Raw genomic sequence first — 17376 nt, forward strand, 5'->3', positions numbered from 1 at the left:
GCTACTCAGGAGGCTGAGGCAGGAGAATTGCCTGAACCCAGGAGGCGGAGGTTGCGGTGAGCCGAGATGGCGCCATTGCACTCCAGCCTGGGTAACAAGAGTGAAACTCCGTCTCAAAAAAAAAAAAATAAAAAAAATAAAAAAAAATTAGCCATGCATGGCGATGCACACCTATAGTCCCAGCTACTCAGGAGGTGGAGGTGGGAGGTTTGCTTGAGCCCAGGAGTTGAGGCTGCAGTGAGCCATGACCGCACCACTGCACTCCAGCCTGGGCAAAAGCGTGAGACTTTGTGTTTAAAAAAAGAAGAAGAGTAAAGCAAGAAAGCTTATGACAGAGCAGCAGTTTTAAAAAGATGATCATCATGGAAAGAGCCTGGTAGCACTGAGCCCACCTAGAGCCCAGATGTGGGTCCAAACACCATTCACTGTGAGAAAGAGTCAGGGGAGGGCAAGGAGGGCCTGGAATGCCAGGTGAGGCCAGAAACCAAGGAGGAAGCCAAAAAGCAAAGGGCACAGCCTGCACAAGGGCTCCCTCCATCCTACTCGGGGCTGCCACTGGTAACACACTGAAAGAATATTACTATTGTGGAATCAGAAAACTCCAAGCCCCTTATTCTTTAATTGAGCCTTATCTTTAAAAAGCATCAGAAGCCAGAGGCCACAGATTTCAATTAGCTATATAATAAGAAATCTTGGAAGAATGAGAGACTGTTGACATAGGGGCTCTGAAAAGACAAAAGACCATGCCAGCCAATTTGTGAGAGAAAGAAGAAAAGTTCAGCAAATATTTACATACCCATTACTATAAAAGTTAAGTCAAATCTATTTTCATTCTGTAAGTTATCACTTAAAAACTTAATCACTATGTCTATTTGCTAAAAAGGGATAAAAGACTTTTCTGCATTACAGAAAGGTTTCTTTTAAGATTTCTAAGGGAAAGTGACTCATAGCTTTGAGATAATGAATGTTTATTATGGAAAATGACATTTACTTTCATTTACTGTCAACTGATTTTCAACAAGGCTGTCATGACAACTCAGTGGGAAAGACAAATGGTGCTAGGACAACTGGCTACCAACATACGGAAGAATGGATTCAGAGCCCTACCTCACACCATACACAAAATCAACTCAAAATAGATCAAAGTTCTAAATGAAAGAGCTAAAACTATAAAGTTACTAGAAGAAAACACAGGAGTAAATCTTCATGACCTTGGATTAGGCAATGGCCTCCTATATGGCACCAAAAATCAGCAGCAAAAGACAGAGGAAAAAAGATAATAAATTGGACTACAACAAAATAAAAAAACTTTTGTGCTGCAGGCCAGGTGTGGAGGCTCACACTCTCCTTTGGGAGGCTGAGGTAGGAGGATCATGAGGTCAGGAGATTGAGACCATCCTGGCTAACACAGTGAAACTCTGTCTCCACTAAAAATACAAAAAATTAGCTGGGTGTGGTGGCACGTATTGTAATCCCAAATACTTGGGAGGCTGAGGCAGGAGAACTGCTTGAACCCAGAAGGCAGAGGTTGCAGTAAGCTGAGATCATGCCACTGCACTCCAGCCTGGGTGACAGAGCAAGACTCCGTCTCAAAAAACCAAAACAACTTTTGTGCTGCAAAGGATGCCAGAAAGAACGTAAACAAGCCAGGTGCAGTGGCTCATGCCTGTAATCCCAGCACTTTGGGAGACTGAGGCAGGAGGAGCATTTGAGGCCAGGAGTTCCACACCAGTCCTGGCTACATAGTGAGACCACATCTCTACAAAAAATGAAGCAGACAGAAAACCCAGGGCATGCACAGTGTGGCTCATGCCTATAATCCCAACACTTTGGGAGGATGAGGTGTGAGGACTGCTTGAGCCCAGGGGAGTTCAAGATCAGCCTGGGCAACATAGTGAGACTCCATCTCTACAAAAAAATACAAAAAATAGCCCAGCATGGTGATACACATGTAGTGCCAGCTACCTGGGAGGCTGAAGTGGGAGATGACCTGAGCTCAGGAAGTCCAGGTTATAATAAGCCATGATCATGCCACTGCATCCCAGCCTGGGCAACAGAGTGGGATCCTGTCTAAATAAAAATAAATAAAGTTCCTCTCCACACAGTTGGGAAGACCGGTCAGCCTGGGTAGCCTGCACTGAAGATGTCAGGAAAACTCTGTACTGATGCTGGTTTGGAATCAGACACTGCAATGAAAAAAGTGGAGACACTGTGAAAGCAAGTCGAGAAGAAGGAGAAAAAAGAGGAGCCAAAATCTAGTAGGACTAAAGACATAGCAGAAGAGGAAGAAACTGTTTCCCCCAAAGCTAAACAAGTTAAAAAGAGAGCAGAGCCTTCTGAAGTCGACATGAATTCTCCTAAATTCAAAAAGGCAAAAAAGAAAGAGGAGCCATCTCAAGATGACATTTCTCCTAAAACCAAGAGTTTGAGAGAAATAAAAAGGAGCCCATTGAAAAGAAAGTGGTTTCTTCTAAAACCAAACAAGTGATTAAAAAATGAGGAGCCTTCTGAGGAATAAACAGATGCTCCTAAGCCCAACAAGATGAAGAAATAAAAGGAAATGAATGGAAAAACTAGAGAGAAATCCAAACTGGAGAATGGATTTCCTCATTCTGAACCTGACTGTAACCCCAGTGAAGCTGCCAGTGAACCGTGAAATAGAGCAGGAAACACCCGTGGAACAAACCGAAGGCGATGTCTCTGATTTTCCCATATCTGAAGAACCTATTAAGCTTCTCAAAGGCCCAGTAGTGACCTTCCTATTTCCTATACAAGCGAAGACATTCTGTCATGCTTACAGCGGGAAGGACTTAATCGCACGGGTGCAGACAGGAACGGGGGAGACATTTTCCTTCAGCATCCCTTTGACTAAGAAACTTCACGGGGAACTGCAGGGCAAGAAGAGAGGTGTCCCCCTCAGGGACTGGTTCTTGCACCTACAAGAAAGCTGACAAATCAAGCAAGCAAAGACTTCAGTGACATCACAAAAAAGCTGTCAATGGCTTGTTTTCATGGTGAAACTCCCTACGGAGGTCAATTTGAAGGCATGAGGAACGGGACTGATATCCTGGTTGGGACGCCAGGTTATATCAAAGACCACATACAGAATGGAAACTAGATCTCACCAAACTGAAGCATGCTGTCCTAGATGAGGTTGACCGGATGCTGGATATGGGATTTGTTGCTCAAGTGGAAGAGATTTTAAGTGTGGCCTACGAGAAAGATTGTGGAGACAATCCCCAAACATTGCTTTTTCTGCAACTTGCCCTCATTGGTTATTTAATGTTGCCAAGAAATACATGAAATCTGCATATGAACAGGGGGACCTGATTGGTAAAAAGACTCAGAAGACGGCAATAACTGTGGACCCTCTGGCTATGGAGTGCCACTGGACTCAGGGCAGCAATCATTGGGGGTGTCATCTGAATATACAGTGGTCTTCAAGGGCGCACTAACATCTTTTATAAGACCAAGAAAGAAGCCCAGGAGCTGTCCCAGAATTCGTCTATAAAGCAGGATGCCAAGTCATTGCATGGAGACACTGCACAGAAGCAAAAGGAAATCACCCTGAAAAGTCTTAGAAATGGCAGTTTTGGTGGCCACCAATGCTGCTGCACGTGGGTTAGACATCCCTGAGGTTGATTTGGTTACACAAAGCTCCCCATCACAGGATGTGGAGTCCTACGTTCCTCCATCCAGGAGGGCGGGCAGAGCTGGAAGGATGGGGGTGTGCACCTGCTTTTATGAGCACAAGGAAGAATATCAATTAGTACAAGTGGAACAATAATGGAGAATTAACTTCAAACAAATAGGTGTTCCTTCTGCAACGGAAGTAATAGAAGCCTCCAGCATAGATGCCACCAGGCTTTTGGATGCCATGCCTCCTACTGCCATCAATCACTTCAAGCAACCAGCCGAGAAGCTGATAGAGGAGAAGGGAGCTGTGGGAGCTCTGGCAGCAGCACTTCCCCATCATTCAGGTGCCACGTCCACAGACCAGTGCTCCTTGATCAACTCAAATGTGGGTTTTGTGACCATGATCTTGCTGTGGTCAGCTGAAATGCCAAATATCAGCTAGGCTTAGAAAGAACGTAATGAGCAGCTAGGTGAGGAGCCTGGTTTCAAAGTGAAGGGAATGGTCTTTCTCAAAGGAAAGCTGAGTGTGTGCTCTGATATACCCACCGCATCAGTCACAGAACTACAGAAGAAATGGCATGATCCACGACACTGGCAGCTCTCTGTGGCCACAGAGCAGCCAGAGCTAGAAGGACCATGGGAAGGATAGGGAGGCTTCAGGGATCAGCGGGAAGGCAGTCAAGGCTTCATGGGACAGTGGGATGGAAACGGAAGATTCAGAGGATGGCGGGAAGGCAACAGATGCCTGAGAGGACAGCGATCAGGAGGCAGATTCCCAAAAGAAAGGCCAGAAGCGGAGTTTCAGTAAAGCAATCAGTCAATAACTAGAAATCGAAGATGTCCACAGAAAAGGAGAATGACATTTGGCAATATGGAACTGAACACGATTTTTCATGCAAAGGTAAAAGCACATTGTGCTTCCTTCTGACCGCTTGCTGAGTCCCTGTCTCCTTCAGACACAGGCAAGCTTCATCTAAATTATTTCATCTGGTCATTATCATTTCTAACTGTATTGTGACTTCTTCATCAGTCTTTCGTTTTGAAAGGTGTATGAATTCATGCCATTTTTATTCACATACATTATCTACAGATTAGAAGATACAATCAAGCATGTATCTGCCTATACTTTGTGAGTTCGCCAGTCTTTATACTCAAAAGCGTCCTTCCCTAAAGTAAATACCTAAGGGAATGTACCTGCCGAACAGTTTCTCAGTTTCTCGTGTGGTCCTATCATTTGCCTACTGAGACTTAATACCAAGCAATATTTTGAAACAAGATTTTGAACTCAGCTGTGCTGCAATACAGTTTAAGATGGTGTATGCTCTAGAATTGGAAGACGTAGTATGTTTGATATAGATTACCTATACTTCTGTGCATGTTGATATATTTTTAGCTTCTCATAAAAGGTGATTCATGCTTCAGTGAATTCTTCACAGATAGTAGATATAAAAGTACATTTTAATAGAAAGACACAGTCTTTAAGGAATTTCAAATGTATAAGATGTCTCGTAGCTCTCTTTGTAAGAAGGCTGGATAAATGGTTCTTACATGATAAGGTACTTCACTTCTTCCTATTGGAAGATCACCACTGTTTACCAACATTATTTAGGGAGGAGAGAACAGATTTGCACTGCTGAAGAGTATGTAAAAAAAAAACAAAAACAAACAAAACAAAACAAAACAAAAAAAACCACTGAAAAAGTCAAATGCAAAAAGGTAACAAATTCATAAATGGAGAGCAAAGAGAAGAAATGGCATGCTAAAGCGTTGTTTTAATGGTGAAAACTCACAGATGACTAATGTGTCTAGAGGTTAACTTCGAGCCCGCAAGCTGGAAGTTTTGAAGAGTCAGTGCTCCAGTTCCCGAAGCCACACAGCACAGGATCTGTTTGTTAAACTGGATCTCTGTTGCAAGTTTGTTTTAGCTGCCTGGAGGCTTCCTTTGAAGACAAATTGTATGTGGTGAAGTTGTTTTGAGGAAACTGAAGAAGTCGGTGTAGCCCTGGCCGCACAACTCTGCCTGCTACCTCAGATACTCTTCCTCTGGGAAACATTCCACACGGCACAGGAACTAGAGTGGCGCTACCTTCCTGCCTTCATTTCCAGAGATTCTTTCTGCACTGGACATCCTGGAACATACTATATGCTAGGCAATTTAAAGCCACATGGTCTGTCTTGTTTTCACGTAATTACTGTGAACACCTAGAATCTTCCTAGGCCCTGGTTTCTCCTGCTGAATCCAGTCTTTTCTGTCTAACCGCCCCTCATTTGCTCGCTGTGTACTAGGGGCCCTGACAGCCAGCTCAGCTCCTGATCCTTGAGGCAACATTCTTTTTCTGTTTGAACTTCAGCTCTGTCCTTCAATCCTGACTACATCTGTCTTGCCCTCTGGTCTCAGAATTCTCGTGGCTTTTATTCCTTGACCCACGTGCCAGTTTTATCACTTCACCCTTGTTCCTCATGGCTTCCCATCAAGCCATGGGTATGAGGTGACAGCGTAATTTGTTAGATTCTGGTTTTGCCCAAATTCTGGGCATGCTGTAATAACAGCCGACCGTTTATTTGGATAGGCATGGGTACCTTATCAAGCGGATGAAAAGGATATGGTACTCATCTTTTAGAAAAGAACAGCTGTGGATTATGGACTTAGCATAAAGAAAAATAATCAGGCATAAATTAAGAGGAAATATTAATAGAAATTTCACTTCACAGCCAGGCGTGGTGGCTCACGCCTGTAATCCTAGCACTTTGGGAGGCTGAGGTGAGTGGATCACCTGAGGTCAGGAGTTTGAGATGAGCCTGACTAACACGGAGAAACCCTGTTTCTACTAAAAATACAAAATTAGGCGGGTGTGGTGGCGCATGCCTCTAATCCCAGCTACTTGGGAGGCTTGAGACAGGAGAATCACTTGAACTGGGAGGCGGAGGATGCAGTGAGCCAAGATTGCATTATTGCACTCCAGCCTGGGCAACAAGAATGAAAATTGGTTTAAAAAAAAAAAAAAAAAGAAATTTCACTTCACATAACTTAAAATAATGGCCATTTCAATAAATGAAACTAAAGATTTCCTGGATCCCAGAATTCAACCTGTTATTTATAAATGTATAATGTATTTAGCTACTATTTGGTTTAAATGAACTTACAGGGTAAATGTTATAATTTTTACTATTTTCTACAGGAAAATATTTTCTAATTTAAGTTGGAGGTATCTGTGCAGCGGTTTCTCTACATAAATGTTTTTACTCGAAAATTAGCTAATGTGGCCGGCCGCACGCGGTGGCTCACGCCTGTAATCCCAGCACTTTGGGAGGCCGAGGCGGGTGGATCACGAAGTCAAGAGATCGAGACCATCCTGGTCAACATGGTGAAACCCCGTCTCTACTAAAAATACAAAAAATTAGCTGGGCATGGTGGTGCGTGCCTGTAATCCCAGCTACTCAGGAGGCTGAGGCAGGAGAATTGCCTGAACCCAGGAGGCGGAGGTTGCGGTGAGCCGAGCCGAGATCGCGCCATTGCACTCCAGCCTGGGTAACAAGAGCAAAACACCGTCTCAAAAAAAAAAAAAAAAGAAAAAGAAAATTAGCTAATGTATAAAATACTACCCTTTACCATAATAAAGACAGTAATACTTTGGGAAAAAAAAAAAAAAAAAAGACCACCCATAATATTGGAAAAAAATTCCTGCAGATCGCGTATCTGACAAGACACTAGTAAGTGGAATATATAAAGACCTCTAACAACTCAGTAATAAGAGACAAATAACCCAGTTTTTACATGCGGAAAGCATCTGAATAGCCATCTCTCCAAAGAAGATACACGAAGGGCCCGTAAGCACATGGAATGCGGCTCACCATCATGGGCCACTTAGGAAATGCCAATCAAAGAGAAATGAACACAGCTACAGAAAAATGTGTACAATGATGATCATAGCAGTGTTGTGCCTAAAATCCAAGCGGTGGAAACAACCCCAGTGTCTGTCTATCAACGAGTGAAGGGGGTAAATAAAATGTGACATATTCACGTGGGGGACACTATTCAGCTATAAAAGGAAATGACAGACGGACCCACGCCACAATACAGATGAACCTAGAAAACATCGCCAGGTAAGAGAAGCCAGGCACCCCGGACTGCCCACTGCATAATTCCATTCCTGTGAAATGCTCAGGTTATGTAGGTTACAAAGACAGGAAGGAGATGAGAGTGTTTTTCGAGACAGGGCAAGCCGAGGCGAGAATGACGAATGCCAAGGGGTACAGGGCTTCTTTTGGAAGAAGGAAAAGTTTTAAAATTAGATTGTGGTGATGTTTGCACAACCCCTCCATATACTGGGAAAAAAACTATAATCCCTCTCAACTTATTTACCATAAATTAAAAAATGTAACACCCAAGTGCTACTTTACAATAACAATAAATAAATACATGGGAGAAAGATCATTTGCTATAACTATTGTGAGAACCACATTTGTGCATTTTTTTCTACAAAAAATGAAGCAGTATGCCCAGCCTGGTGACACAGTGAAACCCTGTCGCTACAAAAAAATTTTGGCTGGACTGCGGTGGCACAATCACGTCTCACTGCAGCCTTAACCGCCCAGGCTTCTCCCAATTCAGCCTGTGGAGTAGCTGAGACTACAGGTGTATGCCACCATGCCCACCTAATTTTTGTATTTTTTGTAGGAATGCAGTTTTGCCACGTTGCCCAGACTGGTCTCAAACTCCTGGGATGAAGCGATCCTCCCACCTTGGCCTCCCAAGCTGTTGGGATTACAGGCGTGAGCCACCACACATGGACCCAAAATACGTATTTTTTAAAATTAGCTGGACATGGTGGTATGCCTGAAATCCCAGCTACTTGGGAGGCTGAGATAGGAGAATCACTTGAGCCCTGGAGTTCAAGGGTGCAGTAAACCATGATCATGCCACTATACCCCAGCCTGGGTGACAGAGGGAGAGACCCTGTCTCTGAAAACAAAACAAAACAAAACAAAACAAGAGAGAGATCCAAGATGGCTGATCACTAGCAGCTCGGGATTGTAGCTCCCAGTGAAAGTGCAAAGAACAAGAGGATGCCACACCTTCACATGAATTCTTGTTGCTCACACACCAGGAGATTCCCAGTGGAGGGGCCCCACGGGTCGCCAGCGCGACTCTTGTGACCGGCGAGGCGGTTTTGCCGGCGCCTCGGAGCGTCAGTTCTTGGTGCAGAGACAGAAAAGCACCATCAATCTTAACGCTGCTGATTTAGTCGGCGCAGTGGGTTGCTCAGATTTCGGCGCTGAGAATCAATAAGTTGGATGTCCACTCAGAAACCCAATTACAAAGATGGTAATTATATAGACCACAGATGGATAAATCTACAACGAAGGGAAGAAAACAGCCAAAAAAGGCTGAGAATACCCAAGATCAGAACGCCTCTCCCTCAGCGGGGGATCACAGTTCCTCATCAGCAACAAAACAAGGCTTGATGGAGAACGAGTGTGTTCCAATTACAGAAGCAGGCTTCAAAATGTGGATAATGAGAAACTTCTGTGAGTTAAAAGAACTTGTTCTAACCCAATCCAGAGAAACTAAGAACTTTGAAAAAAGGTTTGACGAAATGTTAACAAGAATACACAATTTAGAGGGGAAAATAAGTGAATTGATGGAGCTGAAAAACACAATACGAGAACTACATGAAGTATGCACACGTTTTAACAGCCGAATTGATCAAGCAGAAGAAAGGATATCAGAGGTCGAAGACCAACTCAATGAAATAAAACTAGAAGACAAGATTAGAGAAAAAAGGATAAAAAGGAACGAGCAAAGTCTCCAAGAAATATGTGACTATGTGAAAAGACCTAATCCACACTTGATAGGTGTACCTGAATGTGACGAAGAGAATGAATCCAAGCTGGAAAATACGCTTCAGGATATTATTCAGGAAAATTTTCCCAACCTAGTAAGGCAGGATAATATTCAACTCCAGGTAATACAGAGAACACCACAAAGATATTCCTCAAGAAGAGCAACTCCAAGACACATAATCGTCAGATTCATCAGGGTTGAAATGAAGGAGAAAATACTAAGGGCAGCCAGAGAGAAAGGTCAGGTTACCCACAAAGGGAAGCCTATCAGACTTACAGCAGATCTCTCAGCAGAAACCCTACGTGCCAGAAGAGAGTGGGGGCCAATATTCAACATCCTTAAAGAAAAGAACTTTCAACCAAGAATTTCACAGCCAGCCAAACTAAGCTTCATAAGTGAAGGAAAAATAAAGTTTTTTTGTGAACAAGCAAGCACTCAGAGATTTCATCACCACCAGGCCTGCTTTACAAGAGCTTCTGAAAGAACCACTACATATAGAAAGGAACAAACAGGATCAGCCTTTCTAAAAAATACCAACAAGTAAAGAGCATCAACATAATGAAGAATTTACATCAACTAATGGGCAAAATAACCAGCTAATATTAAATGGCAGTATTAAACTCTCATATATCATTATTAATTCTAAATTTAAATTGACTAAATCCCCCAATCCAAAGACAGACAGGCAATTTGGATAAAAAACTAAAACCCATCAGTATGCTGCATCCAGACCCATCTTACATTCAAGGATACACAAAGACTCAAAACAAGGGATGGAGAAAGATTTACCAAACAAACAGAGAGCTAAAATAAATAAACAAAAAGCAGAAGTTACAATTTTTGCCTCTGATAAAATAGTCGTTAAAGCAACAAAGATCAAAAGAAGCAAAGAAGGACATTATATAATGATAAAAGTATCAATGCAACAACAAGAAGAGCTAAAGATCCTAAATATATACGCACCCAATACAGGAATACCCAGACATACAAGACTAATAAAGAGACTTAGACTCCCACACAATAATAGTGGGAGACTTCAACATTAATATTAGACAGATCAATGAGACAGAAAATTAACAACAATATCCAAGACTTGAACTCAGATCTGGAACAAGTAAACATAATTAACATTTATAGAACTCTCCACTTTACACAAAATATAAACTCTTATCAGTTTATATTAACTGATTATTATATTAACCACATCATATCAACTTAGAAGTTTAAACGAAATGTTGTTGGCTCCTTGTTTGTTATTCTCTTCTCTCATTTTCTTTTATGTCTCCATTATTAAGGACAATTATAGGCATACCCATATTTAGACTGCATTCTAGCCCGGGCAACAAAGCAATACCCCCATCCTCTCTCCCTCTTCCTCTTTCTTCCTCTTCTTTATTCTTTTTTTCTTTCTCACAAAAAAAAAAAAAAAAGTAAAAAATAAAGCCATGATGCCCTCAGGTTTTCCCCTCTTCTCATGTGTCTGCTTCCCCTTTGATCTTCTCCACAAAAAACACACACACACACACACACACAAAACAAAACAAAACAAGGCAAGACTGGGCACAATGGCTCACGCCTGTAATCCTAGCACTCTGGGAGGCTGAGGCAGGTGGATCACCTGAGGTCAGGAGTTTGAGACCACCTGACCAAAATGGTGAAATGCCCATCTCTACTGAAAATATAAAAATCAGCTAGGCAGGTAGGTGAGTGCCTGTAATCCCAGCTACTGGGGAGGTTGAGGCAAGAGAATCACTTGAACCCAGGAGGCAGAAGCGACAGTGGGTCAAGATCACACCACCACACTCCAGTCTAGGCGACAAAGTGAGACGCTGTCTCCAATAAAAAAAAACAAAAACAAAAACAAAAAAAAAACGGCAGTACAGCATGGTTCCCGGCCAGGGCTACACTCGCCTGCGGTATCAGCAGCACATTCGGGGCTTGACATCCCTGTGTCAGAAAGCACCAAGACCCTTCATCAGCATTATTTTTCCTTAAAGGCCTTTCTGCCAATAAAATCTAGTGATTCCAATAAATTTCTATAAAAAGGAAGCAGATTTGGAGGGAGGCACTCACAGTTAAGACTCACTACTAAAATCTGTGTGCACTGAGAACTTACAACCGGCCAGGTCCTATGCTAAGAGATCACATGTATTAGCCCATTTAACGCTAGTGACCAGTGAGGTAGGTAAACAGATAAGGAAACTGAAGCACATCTATCAGAGTAGGATACCAATAGATTATGCCTCAAAGTGGTAAACAAGTAGAAAAACTCACTATAAGCATAGTATTAATTAATTAATTAATTATTTTTTTTAGAGCTAGAGTTTCACTCTGTTGCTCAGGCTGGAGTGCAGTAGTGCAGTCTCAGCTCACTGTAACCCCTACCTCCCGGTTTAAAGTGATCCAACCACCTCAGCCTCCTGAGTACCAGGGACTACAGGCATGCGCCACCATGCCTGGCTAATTTTTTGAATTTTTAGTAGGGCTTCACCATGTTGGCCAGGCTGGTCTCAAACTCCTGCCCTCAGGTGATCCGCCCACCTTGGCCTCCCAAAGTCCTGGAATTACAGGCATAAACCAACACGCCCAGCCTAAGGATACTATTTAAAAATACGGGCCAGGCATGGTGGCACTTGTAATCCCAGCAACTTGGGAGGCCAAGGTGGGAGGATCACTTGAGCCCAGGAGTTTGAGACCAGCCAGGGCAACATGGCAAAATGCCATCTCTACAAAAATTCAAAAATTAGCCAGGCATGGTAGCAAGCCCTTGTAGTTCCAGTTACTCAGGAGGCTAAGGTGGGAGGATCACTTGAGCCCAGCAGTTCAAGACCAGCCTGGGCAACAGAGCAAGACCCTGTCTCAAAACAACAACAACAAAAAAAACCGACCACTAACCTCACGTGGATTTCAGTGCTGCCCAGCAATTCTGCTACATGTCCCTACTCCAGCCCTTTCTCAGGATGACGCATTCTTTCACCTCTCCTACCTCAAACGTCCCACGTCTCCCATTTCTTAGTTCCTGGCCACTGAGAACACAAATGCAATCAGAGGGAACTTCCACGAGCTCCTGCTACACCTACCCATCCGCCAGCAGGTGTGTGCTCCCAGCGAGGTGAACGCCGACTCCTGCACAAGGTCTCCTCGCCCTCGCCGGCTTAAGGGTATCGCTCTGAGCAACTCTCTGTCTCTGGCCTCCTTAGCTCCTGCATTCTGCTGAAGCAACTGCAACCTCCCACATCTTAAACTGTCTCGGCTCTGCATCCCCTTCAATGTGCACCCCACTTCTCAGCTCCCTTCTGCAAAGTCCTCATGAGTCATTTACCCTGGCAAGGGTCAGGGGCTCATGCCTGTAATCCCAGCACTTTGGGAGGCCGAGACAGGAGGATCACTTGAGCCCAGGAGTTTGAGACCAGCCATAACAACACAAGACTGTCTCTACAAAAATAATAAATAAACAGGCCGGGCGCAGTGGCTCACGCCTATAATCCTAGCACTTTGGGAGGCCAAGGAGGGCAGATCACTTGAGGTCAGGAGTTTGAGACCAGACCTAACAACATGGTGAAATTCCATCTCTACCAAAAATACAAAAATTAGCCGGGCGTGATGGCACCTGCCTGTAGTCTCGGCTACTCGGGAGTCTGACGCAGGAGAATCACTTGACCCGGGGAGGTGGTTACAGTTAGCTGAGATCACACCACTGCACTCCGGCCTGGGCAACGAGTGAGACTGTGTCTCTAAATAAATAAATAATCACCTACCTACCATATCTCTGACTTCTTTCCTCCCCATCCCATCAGGCTTTTGCCCCAACCACCCTACCACAATGACACCCATGTAGCTAAATGCCATTGCCGACCCCCAGTATGCAACTTATTTGACCTAACAGTGTTGGACTGTTGATCCAGCCTTCTCTGTTTTTTTGAGACAGAGTCTCACTGTGTTGGCCAGGCTGGAGTGCAGTGGCAAAATCTCAGCTCACTGCAACTTCCACCTCCTGGGCTCAAGCAGTCCTCCTGCCTCAGCCTCCCTAGTAGCTGGGATTACAGGCATGTGCCACCACGCCTGGCTCATTTTTATATTTTTAGTAGAGATGGGGTTTCACCATTTTGGCCAAGCTGGTCTCGAACCACTGACCTCAGGTGATCCACCTGTCTCGGCTTCTGAAAGTGCTGGGATTACAGGCGTGAGCCACTGCACCCAGCCCCTTCCTTCTCTCTTGACAGGCGTTTTTCACTTGGCATCCAGCACAGACAGCATAACTCCTGCTTTTGCTCTGACCTCTTAATCGCCCTGCCCTTGAACACTGAAGGACCCAGGCTTAGAACCTAGCCTCATCACTCCCTCAGTGATCCCATTTGGTCATGTGGCTTCAAATACCAACCAGCCGCTGATGACTTTGTTTCCTCATTTACAGGTCTCTTCTTAACCCTCTCCTTGAACTACACTGCCAACTCAACTGTGTCTTTGTATGATTATATACATACATGGTCATATACATGTACATATACGCATATATACAAGTATATATTGAACTTCTGACATCGGCCAGGATAGTGATCCCCCGCCTCGGCCCCCTAAAGTGCTAGGACTACAGGTGTGAGCCACTGCACCTGGCCACATGCTGTTTATACACATATTACACATGTGTGTATACATATATATACGTGTGTGTGTGTGTGTGTGTGTGTATGACGTATATGGTTGGGCATGGTGTCTCGCACCTGTAATCGCAGCACTCTGGGAAGCCAAGGCAGGGGATCACTTGAGTTCAGGAGTTCTACACCAGCCCGACCAACATGGCAAAACTCTGTCACTACTAAAAATACAAAAATTAGCCAGGCATGCTGGCACCTGCCTATAATTCCAGCTACTTGGGAGGCTGAGGCAAGAGAATCACTTGATAGAGGTTGCAGTGAGCTGAGACAGCGCCACTGCACTCAAGCCTGGGCAACAGAGCCAGACTCCATCTCAAAATTTATATATACGTGTGTGTGTGTACATAAACTGTGTATATATATAACTATATGTATCGTATATATACCATCTACACACAGATCATTGCAAGCTTAAGAATTCATAATCAAAACTCCTGATCATCCTTCACAAACCTGATCTTCCTGGTGTACATTCTTTCCATAAACATCCATCTGATGAAGTTCACATTGCAGCTCAAGCTGAAAACCTTTGTGCATCCACAACTCCTCTCTTTCTCACACACTCAGCCAACCCATCACCAGCTCCTATTGGTTTGCCACTGAAATACACCCAGAGTGTGACTCCCTTACAATCCTCTGGGTATCCCGGTCCAAGCCACCAGCTCTCACAATGGCTTCTAAACTCCTCAATCAGATTGTGTGTCACCTCCACTCGAAAACTTCCCAAGCTGACCCCCCTTCCACCTGGAGGAAAAGTAAGGTTCTTAGAGCTTGGAAAAGTCCCCACGATAGCCTTGGCCCCTCCCCACATCTCTGGGGCCGCACCTCCTCTTTCTCTCTCTGTGCCTAAACTGGCCCAGCCACACTGGGCTCCCTGCTGTTTACATCTGCACCTGCTGTTTCCTCTACCTGGAATGTTCTGGTGCCTCACTCCTCCTCCTCTCCACTCTCGATCCCCCTGTTCTCATCTTCTCCATGGCACTTATCACCACCTGCTCTGTGCACCCTGTTCATCTGTCTTTCCTCTCCAGAAGGTAAGTTCACTAGTTCACAGACTTGTCTCCACTTGCCTACGGCTGCAGCCCAATGCCCTGAACAGTGCTGACACACAGCAGGAACCTTATGAACTTTTTAAAACAATGAATGAATGAATGATGGAAGGAAGGAAGTGGAAAGCATGCTTACGATGAAAAGTGAGGTCGGCCGACGTGGCTCATGCCTGGAATCTCAGCACTTTGGGAGGCCGAGGTGGGAGGAACCATCGCTTGAGCCCAAGAATTTAAGATCAGCCTGGGTAATATAGTGAGACCCCATTGCTACAAAAAAACATTTTTAAAAATTATCCGGGTGTGGTGGCGTGGGCCTGTGGTCCCAGCTACTCGGGAGGATGAGGTGGGAGGACGACATGGGCCCAGGAGGTGAAGGCTGCAGTAAGCTATGATCACGCAACTGCACTTCAGCCTGGGTGACACAACGAGACACTGCCTCAACAATAAAAAACGAGAAAGTGAGAACTGAAAGCCTCGGGGTGGGGGGCAATCAGGGCTTAATGAATTCTAACTCGCGCCGTCAAAGGAAGACAATGAAACCAGAGCCACCGCGAGGGCCTAAGAACTAGGAGCCAGAGGCGTCCCTTCCGCTCGCCCGCGCCGGGCTACACCAGAGGCGCCGTGGGTGTCGAAGCCCGCGCCGGGCCTCCCCAGCACAGCAGACCCCAAGACCGCCGCCCGGTCGCCCGCGCCAGGCCCTCACGCACCCACGTGGAAGGGGCGGAGCCCCGCGGGAGCCCGCCCCGGGGCTCTGGGTCTCCTTGGCTCCCTGACCCGCTAGCCACCCCGCGGCGACCCCACGCGCCTACCCGCGTCCACCTGGCCCACCTGCGTTTGCCCAGCAGCGCGGCGGACTCCGGCTTCCGGCAGGGACCCACGCCTCAGGTACGCGTTAGTCCTGCCTTCAAGAGGGTGGAGCTTCCCATTAGGCGAAATCTGCGTCCGTCTCTCTGCCGGCTAATGGCAAACGTCCGCAGCTCGGGTATCGGAGCCAGGCCTGGGCGCGGCTAGTGACGCCATCTCTAGGCGCCTCGAGTTGCTAGGATAGCAGCCGGTTGCCAAGGTAACCAGCTCTGCCCCTGACACGTGCAGATGACTGGGTTCGGGCCCTGAGCGCTCGGGAGGATCTGGGGTGCAGCTGCCCCGGCAGGGCGCCACGGGGTCGGGCCTCCTCCGAGGGTCCAGGGCATGGAGCTCCACTCGCAGTCGAAATGGGTGAGCTACGGCTGTTGCGAATAACACAAATATGACCCAAACTTCGTGCTGAATTTAAAAATCAGCATAGGTGCTAAAAAGTAAATATACAGGGTGGATACTATTTTAATAATACTTGTGGCTGGGCTCGGTGGCTCACGCCCGTGATCCCAGCACTTTGGGAGGCCGAAGCCGGCGGATCGCTTGAGCTCAGGCGTTGGAGACTAGCCTGGCCAACATGGTGAAACCCCGCCTCTACTAAAAATACAAAAGTTAGCCGGGCATGGTGGCGCATGCGTGTAATCCCAGCTACTCAGGAGGCTGAGGCAGAAGAATCGTTTGCGCCCGGGAGGTGGAGGTTGCAGCGAGCGGAGTTCGTGGCACTGCACTCCAGCCTGGGCGAGAGTGAGACTGTCTTAAAAAAAAAAAAAAAAAAAAAATTAAAAAAAAAAAAAAATAGCCGGGTGTGGTGGCACCTGCCTGTAGTTCCTGATACTCCAGATGCTGCGGTGAGAGGATTGCTGCAGCCTAGGAGATGGAGGCTGCAGTGAGCTATGATGGAGTCACTGCACTACAGCCTGGGCAACACAGCCAGACTCCATCTCAAAACAAAAACAAAAACAAAAACAAAAAACCGAAAAAATAAAAACAAAAAACCTCGCTTTTAAGTTACCCAGTAACTTAGTGCTTGGCAGCCATATTAAGTATGATGTACCTTGCCTCAGGAATCCAAAGGTGACAAGCAAAAAAGGTGCATTCTTCCTTGCTGATAGAAGATTGCATGTTTCCTATTTTTGTGCAACAAATTAACGCAACATTTAACAGCCTAAAAGAACATTTATTTTCTCTTAGTATCTGGGGATCAGGAAAGTGGCCGTGGCTGAGCTCTGTGCCTCTGCCTCAAGGTTTCACCAAGTTGTGGTCAAAGTGTCTGCCAGTGCTGCGATTTCGTCTGAAAGCTTGTCTGGAATGATCCACTCCCAAGCTCACACACATG

The 17376-nt window shown here is 45.5% G+C and overlaps 1 protein-coding gene and 1 pseudogene across 3 annotated transcripts in view; one reads left to right on the top strand and one right to left on the bottom strand.

The window, feature by feature from the left end:
- CHLSN (cholesin) overlaps window positions 1–16186 on the bottom strand; it is a 130765-nt gene extending 114579 nt beyond the window's left edge. Inside the window, exons 1-2 of one of the 3 annotated variants that reach the window (XM_074406705.1) lie at window positions 16014–16186; window positions 15322–15452 (exon numbers count right to left, since the gene is read on the bottom strand). In XM_074406705.1, the coding sequence (XP_074262806.1) occupies window positions 15322–15398 (77 nt within the window). In that variant the 5' untranslated portion in view covers window positions 15399–15452; window positions 16014–16186. Of the gene's footprint in view, window positions 1–15321; window positions 15453–15994 lie in introns of all 3 variants that reach the window. The other 2 variants (XM_074406710.1, XM_003943751.4) reach the window with 2 other exon arrangements.
- LOC101038842 (nucleolar RNA helicase 2 pseudogene) lies at window positions 2129–4460 on the top strand (annotated as a pseudogene).
- Window positions 16187–17376: the final 1190 nt, after the last annotated feature.

Source organism: Saimiri boliviensis, chromosome 1 (assembly GCF_048565385.1).
Source record: "Saimiri boliviensis isolate mSaiBol1 chromosome 1, mSaiBol1.pri, whole genome shotgun sequence".
In the NCBI taxonomy this organism is placed as follows: Eukaryota; Metazoa; Chordata; class Mammalia; order Primates; family Cebidae; genus Saimiri; species Saimiri boliviensis.